Source organism: Mobula birostris, chromosome 10 (genome assembly GCF_030028105.1).
Source record: "Mobula birostris isolate sMobBir1 chromosome 10, sMobBir1.hap1, whole genome shotgun sequence".
In the NCBI taxonomy this organism is placed as follows: domain Eukaryota; kingdom Metazoa; phylum Chordata; class Chondrichthyes; order Myliobatiformes; family Myliobatidae; genus Mobula; species Mobula birostris.
Window position 1 is genome coordinate 8,590,141 of NC_092379.1, and position 14,391 is coordinate 8,604,531.

General features: G+C 40.4%; 1 protein-coding gene and 2 pseudogenes across 1 annotated transcript in view; all 3 read right to left on the bottom strand.

Annotated features, from left to right (window-relative positions):
- Window positions 1–321: 321 nt before the first annotated feature.
- On the bottom strand, window positions 322–1,139 carry LOC140203794 (ATP synthase subunit a-like; annotated as a pseudogene).
- A 2,863-nt stretch (window positions 1,140–4,002) lies between these two features.
- On the bottom strand, window positions 4,003–5,178 carry LOC140203795 (NADH-ubiquinone oxidoreductase chain 2-like; annotated as a pseudogene).
- Window positions 5,179–10,232: 5,054 nt separating this feature from the next.
- Window positions 10,233–14,391, bottom strand: part of clptm1 (CLPTM1 regulator of GABA type A receptor forward trafficking) — a 74,266-nt gene continuing 70,107 nt past the window's right edge. The window contains exons 12-14 of the mRNA XM_072269872.1: window positions 12,906–13,041; window positions 11,206–11,373; window positions 10,233–11,102 (exon numbers count right to left, since the gene is read on the bottom strand). Coding sequence (XP_072125973.1) covers window positions 10,936–11,102; window positions 11,206–11,373; window positions 12,906–13,041 — 471 coding nt within the window. The 3' untranslated portion in view covers window positions 10,233–10,935. The remainder of the gene's footprint in view (window positions 11,103–11,205; window positions 11,374–12,905; window positions 13,042–14,391) is intronic.

Sequence of the window (14,391 nt, forward strand, 5' to 3'; positions counted from 1 at the left end):
GAGCGAGACTTGAGTGGTAAAAGGCTCAGAAAAAGCCTAGGAAAAAGAAAACTTCTGATGTAATGAATAAAATTATTCCATATCGCAGTCCTTTTTCAACAGGTTGAGTATGATGACCTTGGAAGGTACCTTCTCGGATGACATCTCGTCATCATTGGATTATAGTTAGGATTATTAGTAAAAGGCCTAGGTAAAGTAGTGAGGGAGTGTGGAAATGGAATCAAATGGCAAGGCCTGAAGTTATAAGGAGAGCTGCTACTGCTCCTGTTAGGGGTCATGGACTTGGGTCAACTATGTGGTATGCGTGTGCTCGGTGGGTCATTAAACGTTTTATTGTAAGTAGAGGCTTAGAAGGAGAACAAACACATAGGCTTGAATTATTGCTACGGCAACTTCTAGAATTGTAAGTAGAAATAGGATAAGTGAGGTAAGTAAGGCGATTGAGGGTATAAAAGAGATTAGAATGAATGCTGCAGTTGCAATTAGCTGTATTAAAAGGTGACCTGCTGTTAGGTTAGCTGTAAGTCGAACTCCAAGAGCTAAGGGTCGAATAAATAGGCTGACAGTTTCGATAATAATGAGAATTGGGACTAAGGGGGTAGGCGTTCCTTCTGGAAGGAAGTGGCCTAGAGCAACTGTTGGTTGGTTAAGCATACCAATTAGAACTGTGGTTAATCCCAGGGGAAGAGCAAATGCTATATTTAGTGAAAGTTGTGTAGTAGGGGTAAATGTGTATGGGAGTAAACCCAGGAGATTAATAGTAATTAAGAATAGTATAAGTGCTGTGAGGATTGAGGCTCATTTATGACCTCCAAGATTTAAAGGCTGTATGAGTTGAAAAGTAAATCGATTAACGAATCATGTTTGGAGTGTTAATAGGCAGTTGTTGACCCATCGTTTGGAAGGTGTTGGGAAAATAAATCAGGGGATTATAATTGCTAGAGCAATGAGGGGGACCCCTAATAATGATGGACTTAAGAATTGGTCAAAGAAGTTTAGGCTCATGGTCAGTTTCAGGGGGTTGGTTTAGATTTTTGAGTGCTTTTTGTGGTTGGATTATTATTGAAAAAGTAAGATATTACTTTGCCTGGTATAATAGTTAGGAAAAATAATCATGCAAATAAGAAGATTAGGAATCAAGGACTTGGGTTGAGCTGAGGCATGTCATTAAGGGTGGTTGGGAATCACCAATTTTTAGCTTAAAAGGCTAATGCTAGGCCCAGTTTAGCTTCTTAATGAAAGTTCTTCAAGTATTAGTGAAGATCAGTTCTCGAAGTGTTCTAATGGAACTGCTTCAACTACAATTGGTATAAAGCTATGGTTAGCTCCACAAATTTCGGAACATTGACCATAGAAGATGCCAGGTCGAGAGATAATGAAGGCTGTTTGATTTAGACGTCCGGGTACTGCATCGATTTTTACTCCTAGTGCTGGGACTGTTCATGCATGGAGAACATCTTCTGCGGTGACTAAGACTCGGATTGGAGATTGTATAGGTACTACTATGCGATGGTCTACCTCTAGGAGACGGAATTGACCTGGGGAGAGATCTTCTGTTTGGACTATGTAAGAATCGAATTCTAGGTCTTGATAATCTGTGAATTCATAGCTTCAATATCATTGATGACCAAGGGCTTTAATTGTGATATGAGGGTCATTAATTTCATCTATAAGGTAAAGGATGCGTAAGGAGGGTAGGGCGATTGAAATTAAAATGATTGCTAGGACGATAGTTCAAACGATTTCAATCTCTTGGGAATCTAAAATGTATTTATTAGTTAGCTTGGTTGAAACTGTTGCTACGATTACATAAAGAACTAATGAGCTGATAAGAAACACAATTATTAGGGTATGATCGTGAAAATGAAGGAGCTCCTCCATAACAGGAGAAGCTGCGTCTTGAAAACCTAATTGGGAGGGATGTGCCATGTTAAGATTCGTGGGGTTTAAACCCACAATTTTGCCCTGACAAGGAAATGTAATATTTTACTAGAATCTCAAGAAAGTGACAGAGTGGTTATGTGATTGGCTTGAAACCAATTAATGGGGGTTCAATTCCTTCCTTTCTTGTTTATTACTGGTAAGATCGTTGGACTTGAACGAATGCTGGTTCTTCATAGGTGTGATAAGGAGGTGGACAACCGGGTAGTTTACATTTGTGTGAGGTAGTTCAATGTGTAAGATTTCACGTTTTGATGCAAATGCTTCTCAAAGGATGAATATCATAATGACTACGGCTACTAGTGAAATTAAAGAACCAATAGAGGATAACACATTTCAGAAGGTATAGGCATCTGGATAGTCTGAGTATCGTCGTGGTATTCCAGCTAAACCTAGGAAATGTTGTGAGAAGAAAGTGAGATTAACTCCTACAAATATAACTAAAAATTGTATTTTAGTTCAGGCAGAGTGAAATGTGTAGCCTGTAATTAATGGGAATCAGTGGATAAAGCCAGCTATAATAGCAAAGACTGCACCTATGGACAAGACATAATGGAAATGGGCTACTACGTAGTATGTGTCGTGAAGAACAATATCAAGGGATGAGTTGGCGCTAGAACAATACCAGTTAGACCTCCAACAGTAAATAGAAAAATGAAGCCAAGAGCTCAAAGAAGTGGTGTTTCTCATTTAATAGAGCCTCCATGAAGGGTTGCTAATCAGCTAGAAACTTTTACTCCTGTTGGAATGGCAATAATTATGGTTGCTGAGGTAAAATAGGCTCGTGTGTCTACATCCATACCGACAGTAAACATATGATGGGCTCAGACAATAAAGCCGAGAAGGCCAATTGCTATTATTGCTCAAACCATGCCCATATAACCAAAGGGTTCTTTTTTACCTGAGTAATAGGCAACTACGTGGGAGATTATACTGAATCCTGGGAGGATTAAAATATATACTTCTGGATGACCAAAGAATCAGAAAAGATGTTGGTAGAGAATAGGATCACCACCCCCTGCTGGATCAAAGAAGGTTGTGTTAAGATTACGATCTGTGAGGAGTATAGTAATACCTGCTGCTAGGACGGGAAGGGATAATAAGAGAAGGACAGTTGTGATTAGAATTGATCAAACGAATAAGGGTGTTTGATATTGAGAGATTGCAGGTGGTTTCATATTGATAATTGTAGTAATAAAATTGATGGATGCTAAAATGGAGGAGACCCCTGCTAAGTGTAGGGAAAAGATAGTAAGATCTACAGAAGCTCCAGCATGTGCTAGGTTACCAGCCAGAGGGTAAATGGTTCATCCGGTCCCAGCCCCAGCTTCTACTCCTGCTGAAGCTAATAGTAAAAGGAAGGATGGAGGAAGAAGTCAAAAGCTTATGTTGTTTATTCGCGGAAAGGCCATGTCTGGAGCACCAATTATTAAAGGAACCAGTCAATTACCAAATCCACCAATTATAATTGGTATAACTATAAAGAAAATTATTACGAAAGCATGGGCAGTAACGACCACATTGTAGATCTGATCATCACCTAGTAAGGCCCCTGGTTGGCTTAATTCTGTTCGAATTAGCAGACTAAGGCCAGTACCCACTATCCCTGCTCATGCACCAAAGATTAAGTAAAGGGTGCCAATGTCTTTATGATTAGTAGAAAATAATCAACGATTAATTGCCACAGGTAAGATGGCTGAGATTTAAGCGGCGGATTGTAGCTCCGTATAGAGAGGTTCAAGTCCTCTTCTTATCATTATTAGCCCTGTAGTATATAAAATACGAGAGATTGCAAATCTCGAGAAGGAGAAAGGCTTCTCCCGGGGCTTCTCCCGCCTCACCGCCTTTAACGGTGGGAGAAGCTAGATAAAAGTTCGCTGGATTGAAGGCTTAGCTGTTAACTAAGATTTTGTAGGATCGAGGCCTATTTATCTAGTGAGGGTTTAGCTTAATTTAAGTGCTTGAGTTGCATTCAGGAGATGTGAGATAAAATCTTGCAAGTCTTATCAGAAATTAAGAGGTTTTCACTCTTGTTTAAAGCTTTGAAGGCTTTTGGTTTATTTAAACCTAAATTTCTTATGTAGTTAATGAGAGTATTATGGGGGTTAATGGGAGAAGGAGAAGGGATAGGGATGTTATTGAGGTTAGGGCAAGGTTGGGTTGTGAGGTTTTTGTTCGTCATGATGTTGATGGGGTGACAGGATTTGGTGAAAGAGTGAGAGTAACTGAGTAACATAGGCGTAAATAAAAAAAATAGGCTAAGTAGTGCTGCTAAGGCTATGATTGTGGCTAAAATAGGGAGGTTTTGTTTAGTCATTTCTTGGAGAATAAGTCATTTGGGCATAAATCCGGTAAGAGGGGGAATCCCCCTAAGGAAAGGAGTGTTAATATAGTTATGATGGTTAGTAGTGGGGACTTAGTTGAAGAGGTTGCAATGGTATTGATTTTTGTGGTGTTATTGGTGCTGAAGAGGAGGAATAGGGATGAGGTTATAATAATATAAATAATTAAATTGAGGAGAGTGAGATTAGGAGAATAGTGTAAGATAACGATTATTCAGCCAATATGAGCAATTGATGAGTATGCTAGGATTTTTCGTAGTTGTGTTTGATTAAGGCCACCCCATCCTCCGATGACAATTGATAATACACCTATAGATATAAGTAGTGTTGGGTTAAGAAGGGGGTATAGTTGTAATAGAACTGCGAATGGTGCAATTTTTTGTCATGTAGATATGATTAGGCCTGTAATTAGGTCAAGTCCTTGTAAAACTTCTGGTAGTCAAAAGTGTAGAGGGGCTAATCCGATTTTTAGTGCTAGGGCAATAGAGAGGAGTGTGGCAGAAGCTTGGTTGGTTATTTCGGTTATATCTCATTGGCCTGTAATTCAGGCATTTGTGGTTCCGGCGAAGAGGAGTAAGGCAGAAGCGGTAGCTTGTGTAAGGAAATATTTTGTGGTTGCTTCTGTTGCACGCGGGTGGTGTTGGTAAATTATAAGAGGGATGATAGCTATTGTGTTAATTTCTAATCCCACTCAGACTAATAATCAGTGTGAGGCAATGAATGTTATTGTAGTACCTAATCCTAGACTAAGGATTGAGATGAAGAGGATTAAAGGGTTCATTAGTAGAGGAAGGATTTTAACCAACATGTTTGGGGTATGGGCCCAAAAGCTTAATTAGCTGACTTTGCTTAGGAAGTAGTATAGTTGGAAGTACTAAGAGTTTTGATCTCTAGGGCATAGGTTCAAATCCTATCTTTCTAGTGAGGAAGAGGAATGGCTTTAACATTCATTATCCACTCTATCAAAGTGGCCCTTTAGTTCAGGCACTATTCCTTTAGGTTAATGGTGGAAGGCTTGCTGTGGCAATGGGCAGGGTAATATGTCATAGGATTAAAGCTAGTGTTATTGGTAAGAAGTTTTTTCAGACGAGATGTATTAGTTGCTCATATCGAAATCGGGGGTAGGAAGCTCGGATTCATAGGAATAGTAAGGTTAATGCAGTTGCTTTGAGTATAAGACTGTGGGTTATAGGACGTACCTAGGAATAAAATAACAGATAAAGTATTTATTAATAAAATGTTTGAATATTCGGCTAAGAAGAATAGAGCAAAAGAACCCCCTGCATATTCGATGTTGAAACCTGAAACTAACTCAGATTCACCCTCTGTCAGGTCAAAGGGAGCAAGGTTGGTTTCTGCTAGTGTTGAGATATACCATATTATGGCAAGAGGTCATGCGGGGATAATTAGTCAGATAGTTTCTTGGCTTAAGTTAAATGTATGGAGTGTAAAGACACCTACAAAAATAATGAGGGCTAAGAGGATTAGGGCAAGTGTTACTTCGTAAGCGATGGTTTGTGCTACTGCATGGAGAGCCCCTATGAGGGCGTATTTGGAGTTTGAGGCCCAACCTGATCCTAAAATTGTGTAAACTGTTAAGCTGGAGATAGCTAGGATGAATAGTAAGCCTAGGTTTAAGTTTAGGATTGAGTGTGGAAGGGGTAGAGGTATTCATATTAGGAGGGCTAGGTGTGGCTAGAAAGAGGAATTGGGAGAAGAAGGAGGGTCGTACAGGTTCTTTAGTAAATAGTTTGAGTCCGTCAGCAATGGGTCGTAGGAGACCATATGGGCCAACTACGTTTGGGCCTTTGCGGAATTGTATATAACCTAGGATTTTCCGTTCAACTAGGGTTAGGAAGGCTGTGGCTAGTAGAATAGGGATAATAAAAGCTAAGGGATTAATAATGTAGAGAAGGATAAAGTTAAGCATTAGTTAAGGAGAGGAGTTGAACCTCTGGATTAAAGGGCTTAGGTCTTTCGCAATTACCAGGCTCTGCCACCTTAACAAACCATTATTTTTGGTTAAGAGATGGCCTTCTTTACCTGTTTGAGTTGGTTTCAACAGGTTGAGTGGAAGCGTGCCTGGGGCATGGGCTTCATTTTTCCGGTCCTTTCAGTACTAGGAAGAATACCATCATAGATAGAAACTGACCTGGATTACTCCGGTCTGAACTCAGATCACGTAGGACTATTTATCGTTGAACAAACGAACCCTTAATAGCGGCTGTACCATTAGGATGTCCTGATCCAACATCGAGGTCGTAAACCCTTTCGGCGATGGGGACTCTAAGAAAGGATTGCGCTGTTATCCCTAGGGTAACTTGGTTCATTGATCAGGATAAAAGATCTTCCTGGGTCATTGTTCGTTAGATTTTCTATTAATTAGAGATGTCGCTCTAATTTTTAAGTGATATTTCACACATTCGGTAAGGGGGTTTTGTTTTACCCCTTGGTCGCCCCAACCAAAAACAAGTTAAGTCAGAAAATTAATTTATTGTTTTATGCCCAGAGGGAAAAAGTTAATATTTTAAAAATAACTTAGGTGTTTAAAGCTCCATAGGGTCTTCTCGTCTTATGTTTTTATTCTCGCTTCTGCACGAGAGGATCAATTTCATTGATTAGAAAATAGAGACAGATAAACTCTCGTGATGCCTTTCATACGGGTCTTCAATTAAAAGACAAGTGATTACGCTACCTTCGCACGGTCAAGATACCGCGGCCGTTAAAAAAATCACAGGGCAGGCGGGACCTCTTATACATGAATAGAAGCAAGAGGCGATGTTTTTGGTAAACAGGCGGAGTTTGTGTTTGCCGAGTTCCTTTATTTTCTTTTAATCTTTCCTAGAAACACTCCTGTGTAGGGTTAACGATGGTTTAAGGATGGGGTTTTCTTGTTATATATTCTTATATCATAAGAGCCTCAAGTTATGGCATCGGTTAATTGTCAGTGATTTAATTCTTTCTGACTTACACTGGTGTAAGACTGCACTGTGTCTCTAAATAAATATTTTTTTTAAAAAACAGACTAAACACAGACTGAGAGGGATTGGAAAACCAAGGACATTCATGCTTGTTGACAGAAGGAGAATGAAAAAGAACATGTACGAGGCTCTCGACCATGAGAGCCTTAAGCAACGCATTTGATGTACTTGAGTACTTGCATATAATAGTTATTGTCCTGTGTTCTGAGATACAGTAGAAAGGTGTTTGCATGTCTTCCAGGCTGTTCATATCATACATCGTCGTAGTAAATCAAAATGCAGAAGTCAAAGCGACAGAGGAAGTGCAGAGCAGGTAAAAAAAGAGTTGAGGTAGATTGGGGATGGAGGGTGAAGTGGGGATCAAGAGTTAAGAACACTGTTAGTGATTCTGACAGTCTTAGAATTGAGATTTAAGCAGAATCGGAATCAGGTTTAATATAATGGCATATGTTGTGAAATTTCGCAAACATGAGAAAATCTGCAGATGCTGGAAATTCAAGCAACACACACAAAATGCTGGTGGAACACGGCAGGCCAGGCAGCATCTATAGGAAGAAATACAGTTGATGTTTCGGGCCCAGACCCTTCGAAGGGTCACGGCCTGAAACGTCGACTGTACTTCTTCCTATAGATGCTGCCTGGCCTGCTGAGTTCCCCCAGCATTTTGTGTGTGTTGTGAAATTTGTTGTTTTTGCAGCAGCAGTACAATGCAATACATAATAAAAACCATGAATTACAGTATATACATATATTAAATAGTTAAATTAAATAAGTAGTGAGGTAGTGTTCATGGGTTCAATGTCCGTTCAGAAATGGGGTGGCAGAAGGGAAGAATCTGTTCCTGAATCACCTTCTGATGGTGGCAATGAGAACAGGGTACGTCCTGGCTGATGGTGTCCTTTTGAGATATCATTCCATGAAGATGTCCTGGACATGACAAAGTTTACAACTCTCTGCAGCTTCTTTCGATCCTGTGCAGTAGCCTTCCCCCCCCCCCACCTCCCCCAATACCAAACGGTGATGCAGCCAGTTAGAATGCTTTCCACAGTACATCTGTAGAAATTTGCAAATGTCTAGTGACATACCAAATCTTCTCAAACTCCTAATGAAGTATAGGCACTATCGTGCCTTCTTTGTACGCTGCATTGATATGTTGTGTTCAGGATAGATCCTCAGTGATATCGATACCCAGGAACTTGAAATTGCTCACTCTTTCCACTTCTGATCCCTCTATGAGGACTGGCGTGTGTTCCCTCATCTTACCCATTCTGAATTCCACAATCAGTTCTTTGGTCCACGAGAACTACAGTATTATAATGTACTTGATGAGAGAATCTGCCGGGACGGCTTGGAAAGAGCACACTTCACCACCTCTGGTAGAGCCAGACCCATGGTAGCAAAATCCCTCCCCACCACTGAGCAAACCTACAAGAGGCACTACCACAGGCAAGCAGCATCCATCATCGAGAACTCCCACCATCCAGGACATCCTCTCTTCTTGCCGCTGCCATCAGGAAAAAGCTACAGGAACCTTGGGTCCCACACCACCATGTTCTGGAACAGGTATTACCCTTCAACCATCAGTCTCCTGAACCAGTATGGATAGCTTCACTCGCCTCAACACTGAAATGATTACTGAGCACAACCGCTGGGCTCACTTTCAAGTGCCCTACAACCTATGCTCTCAGTGTTATGTATGAATGTATTTATTTATAATTATTATTTGTTTTTTTCTTGTATTTTTACCATCTTCGTTTGCACATTGGTTGTTTGTCAGTCTTTGTGTGCAGTTTTTCATTAATTCTATTGTATTTCTTTGTTTTACTGTGAATGCCTGCAAGAAACTGAGTCCCAGGATTGTAATTAGTGACATACTTACTTTGATAATAAATTATTTTGAACTTTAAACTTTGATCATAGGAGTAAAAACAAAACACCAGTGCAGATAACACTGTACTTGCCTCATTAAGCATGAAATGTGAGGAACACTTTTGATTAGGCTTCCAGGGATACCTCATGGAAGTACACTTGATGTTGAATACTGCACATGGTCACCTTTTCAATAACGTCATTTGTCAGTCTTTTTCTATGTATGTTTCTTGTAGTCTATTGTTTATTTTTCTTATAAATGCTGCCAAGAAAATGAATCTCAAGGTAGGATATGGTAACGTACACTGAATGGCCACTTCATTAGGTACAACTGTATACCTGCACATATCTGATCAGCCAACTCTATGTATAAAAGCAGGCAGACATGGTCAAGAGGTTCAGCTGTTTTCAGACCAAGCAACAGAATGGGGAGGAAATGTGATCTAAGTGACTTTGACAGTGGAACAGCAGTTGGGGTGGTTTGTGCATCTCAGAAACTGCTGATCTCCCGGGATTTTTCACATACAACAGTCTCTAAAGCAGGGGTTCCCAACCTTTTTTACGCCATGGACCAATACCATTAAGCAAGGGAGCAGGTTGGAAACCCTTGCTCTAGAGATTACAGAGAATGGCGTGAAAAACAAAAAAAATTAGAGACTGGCAGTTTGTGGGGGGGGGGGACGGGACACCTTAGTAATGAGATAGGTCAGAGGAAAATGACCAGACTGGTTCAAACTGACAGGAAGGCAACAGTAACTCAAATAACCACGTATTACAACGGTGATGTGCGGAAGAGCATCTCTGAACACACATCAAACCTGGAACTGGTTGGGCCACAGCAGCAGAAGGCCACACTGGATTCCAATCCTGAACATAACAAAGTGGCCACTGAGTGTACGTACCTTGATAATAAATTTATTTTGAATCAAGTCTATGACCCTGTATTCAAAGGGGATAAGCGTATTCCAAATTTCTGCACGTCCAAGGGAAGTGTGCCGTCCCAAAATCACCTCAGCCTCGGGGAACATTGGTTCCAATCAGCTCTTTTAAAAAAAAACTCTCATGAGATGGCAAAAAAAAGAGCACCAGATGCAGGAACTGATTTTTAAATCAGCTAATCTTACTTTTATTTAGGTGCTGCAACTTCGACACAAGTAAATATTAATTTTGAGCACCGTTCGAGTAATTTGCACAAACATTTTTTAAAATGGATTCTATTATTAGAAATGAACATCATATTCACAACAGGGTACTCTGCACAGAAATACCCACCTATATCAGCAGCTGTTATATGCCTTTGGAATCCACACTTTTTGGAAACCCTCTTAAATGCAATTGTATTAAACACCTTAACAAGTATTCACTGGCGAGGCTAACAAGTTCACATAAATCCTGCATCAAAGTTAGTCCCACAGCTAATAAATTAACATTGGTGTGCTTATTGAAACAGGAATCAGAATTTCAGATGAATGGAATAGAGTCTTTATTACTAAAATCTGTTATTACTCCCCTCTAAATTAACAGAGGCTGTCCTTTCAACGTATGGTCGCAATTTAAACGTTATTAGCAATGTAATGTACCAAATATTCCACTACGGAATACAATGATTACAAAGTTATACTTAAATACAGATATGTTTCAGAACAAATACAGTACAGCACATTAACCTGGACTTCAAATTCACTTGTCTTCAACAGGATTATATTAATACAAAAATTGGGAGATTTGATTATTACAGTCCATGGTCTCACTTTTGCCTTTACAGTGAAACATCAAGGTTCGCCATTACAAAGATTTACATTTTAATCGTTCTTTTTCTCCGCGTCTGCTTTCTCCATTACGGCTTTCGGGGAACTGTTTTCCTTTGACATCTTTGCAAGGTCTTCCCCACTTGTCCCAAATTCATTCAGTCGGGTGGGATCTACTCGATAGATCCAACGTTGGTACAGGTAGATAAAAAATACCACATCTGGTGTGTAAAATGGAGGGGAAAAGCACGTTAGGTAAGTCAGACACCCATCGTATTTAATTTGTCTTGTGTTGAGGGCTGGAATTTTTATGCAAAGACTTACCATCTCTCAAACATCCTATCCTGTACATCATTGGCATTTTGATTACAAATGCGAAGAGATCATCAATAAAAGTATTTAATGCTTTGTAGGTTAGCATCCTCCATGGGAGATGGGCTACTGACTTCAGCTTATAGTTAATGAACAGCTGTGGTGTCATTGTTATAAATCCTGAAGGGAGGAAACAAAACAGTCATCCACAACCTTCACAACTACTGAACACAGAGACCTTGTTCCCTTGATTTGCTAATATAAAGTGATTGTACCCTGGTTAGTAACATACGTCTCTTGTTTATTGCTCCCCCAGTCTAATGGACAATGTAATACTGCATCTAAGGTGGCAGGGTGGAGATACGTCTCCACTCAAGGAGATACAAGGCGCTTCTTCCCTCTGCTGGCCTGCAGGTCACCCTTGGGCAAGGTGTAGCACCTGCTTAGCCCCCTGATCAGGGTCACGTGAAACATTGGGAGCAGGTGGTAGATGGTCGTACGAGCAGTTTATCCAGGGAATCGGTTTCGGGACTATCCCTATCCTGTCCCTCACTTCCACTTGTGGCTGCAATTTAAGGGAAACACAGTGAGATTCTTAAAATCCTTTCCTTTTAGTTTCTTTTTTTCTAAATATATGACATTTTCATAGCTGGGCAATTCAAATTGTACTGAAGGCAACTGAGATAATTTCATGAACTCCTCTACTTGAGGCCCTACGTTGGTGGGATTGATCATGTGCCAGCTGTCTATGTGATATGCAAGTCAGGGCAGTACTATATGGTGAGCAAGCTGCTGCCCATGTGGCAGGCCCCCCACCTCCATGCAGCTGATGAACCCAAAGGAACTGCAGACCGATACCGTCTGGCACCAGTGGCATCACAGGAATTGCCAGTCGGCATTGAACTCAATGTAGGACCAGCTCTGGATTTTTCTCCTCGGGATTTACTCCCGAAGCCTTCTCCAAGGCAGCCAAGGTTTGAGATCAGAGCTTTCCTTCTCCTAGATGGGCTGCCAATCACGGCTGACGAGCCCCATCTGCCCGAAGCCACTGGTTTTAAGGTGCCAGTAACCTGTCTTTGCCCCTTCCCGTCAGTCCGAGTGGCTCCGCCAGACTTCATAGCTAAGCCACATGTGAAGGCCAGGAGCTGGACGAGATTGTCAGAGGTTATTTGAGGTGCACACACTGGGAACATATAATAAGTAGTGGGAGCTTATCCCCAGTACCCAGCCTGGCTAAACAACCTTAAGGAACCTCCCCTTCTATACTCAAGATGAAACACTACAAAGTGTTACAAAGAGTGGAGGGTACTTGCTGGGAGTGGTGTTAGATACAAATACAATTAGAGGCATTTCAGATGCAGAGAATGGAGGGACACAGACCTGTGAGGGCAGCAGGGATTACTTTAGTAAGCTTTCAGTTACTCGCTTAATTACTTTCACATAACATCACGGACTGAAGGACTTGTTCCAGTCCTGTACTGTTCTACATTCTGAAGCAGTTAACTGGATAACTTGCAGCTGTCTGTCATATCAACCATGAGGGTTATATGACTGTAACATTTGTATCACGTTACAGAAATATAACAGTCATGGAATTAGCTGACACATTATAGAATGGATAAGTCAGTAGATCAATTTAATTTGCTTGAAATGGTGTAGCTGCAGTTTCTACAGTTGGTGCAGATTTTTTCAAATCATGTATACTCACTCACCAAATGTCAATAAGAAACCATACAGCATGCTCAATACCCAGGAATACCAGCTTTTGTGCTCCAAATACAAGAGGCTATAGACAGCATAGCAGCCCAACAATGGGAACAGAATCCAGGACAAATATTTAAAGGCCATCTGAAAAGAACAATAAAATATCCACTGTTAAAATCTTCAAAAAAATGCTGTATATTAAAGACTTCACCTGCACTGAACCTCAAATGTTAAAATTACCAATAATGCAAATTATTTATTTTAAGGAAATATCATCTCCCAAACTCTTTGATTTTAAACAGAGACAACTAATTTGTTAGACTCTTAATAGAATGCACTATAACTGAAAGTTCATGGTATGAGTAAATTTCATAGCGATATTCACAAATTGTAAATGAGAGCAGTAATTATAGATTTTAACCATGGGCCAAACCAAAGCCTTCCTCTTTTCTTCAAGCACCCCAAGTAGAAGGGTTACACATTTCAGCCACTAGGATATCCACCTGAATTACTTATTAGTGATTGAAAATCAGACACTGGAAGTCTGAAATAAAAGAAAATGCTGGAATACTCCGTGGGTTAGACAGCATGTGTGGAAAGAGAAATAGGAACATTGACCAGAACTGGGAAACTGTGACAACAAGGACATCTTAAGCTGCAGTTAGAGAAGGGATGGAGAATAAGGAGAATCATCTCCATTACAGAAACTCTGTTCTCCATCACCGCATTACATTCTCTGGAATAGGGCAAGTGTGGGTAATAGCATCTATTCATCCAAACAGACCCATTACAACCTTCAAGCTTCAGCGTTAACAACTTCAGATAATTTTTCCAATTTCAGTTTTCTGGTTTTTCTTTCAAAGTTTGAACTAAATTTATTATCAGAGTATGTAAATGTTACCATATACTACCCGGAGACTCATTTCCTTGCAGGTATTTACAGAACAAAAAATACAATAGAATTTACAAAAAGCTCTATGGAAAGGAAGACTGACAAACAACTGGTGCAACAAAAGACAAACTGTGCAAATAGAAAATAATACTGAAAACAAGAGTGGTAAAGGGTCCTTGAAAGAGTGTCTGTAGATTGTAGAATCAGCTCAGAGAAGAGGTGACTTAAGTTATCCTTGCTTGTTCAGGAGCTTGATGATTATAGGGTAACTGTTCACGAACCTGGTGGTGTGGGTCCAAAGGCTTCAGTACCTCCCGCCCAATGGCAGTAGTGAGAAGAGGACATGGCCTGGGTGGCGGGGGTCTTTGATGATGGACGCTGATTTCTTGTGGCAGTGATCCACGTACAATATTTGGTAATTACTGATAATTATCACTCAACATCTCTGGTCTTTGTAACATTGCATTACTGCCCCTGTTGTGACTTAACCTTCTGTACCAATCACTGTTTTTGCTATCATTCACTTCACTACTTTTTTTGGTGCCTTTTTAGAACTGTTCATCCCAAACTTTCCTCGGTCCTGGCTTTCTTTCTGCTGATAT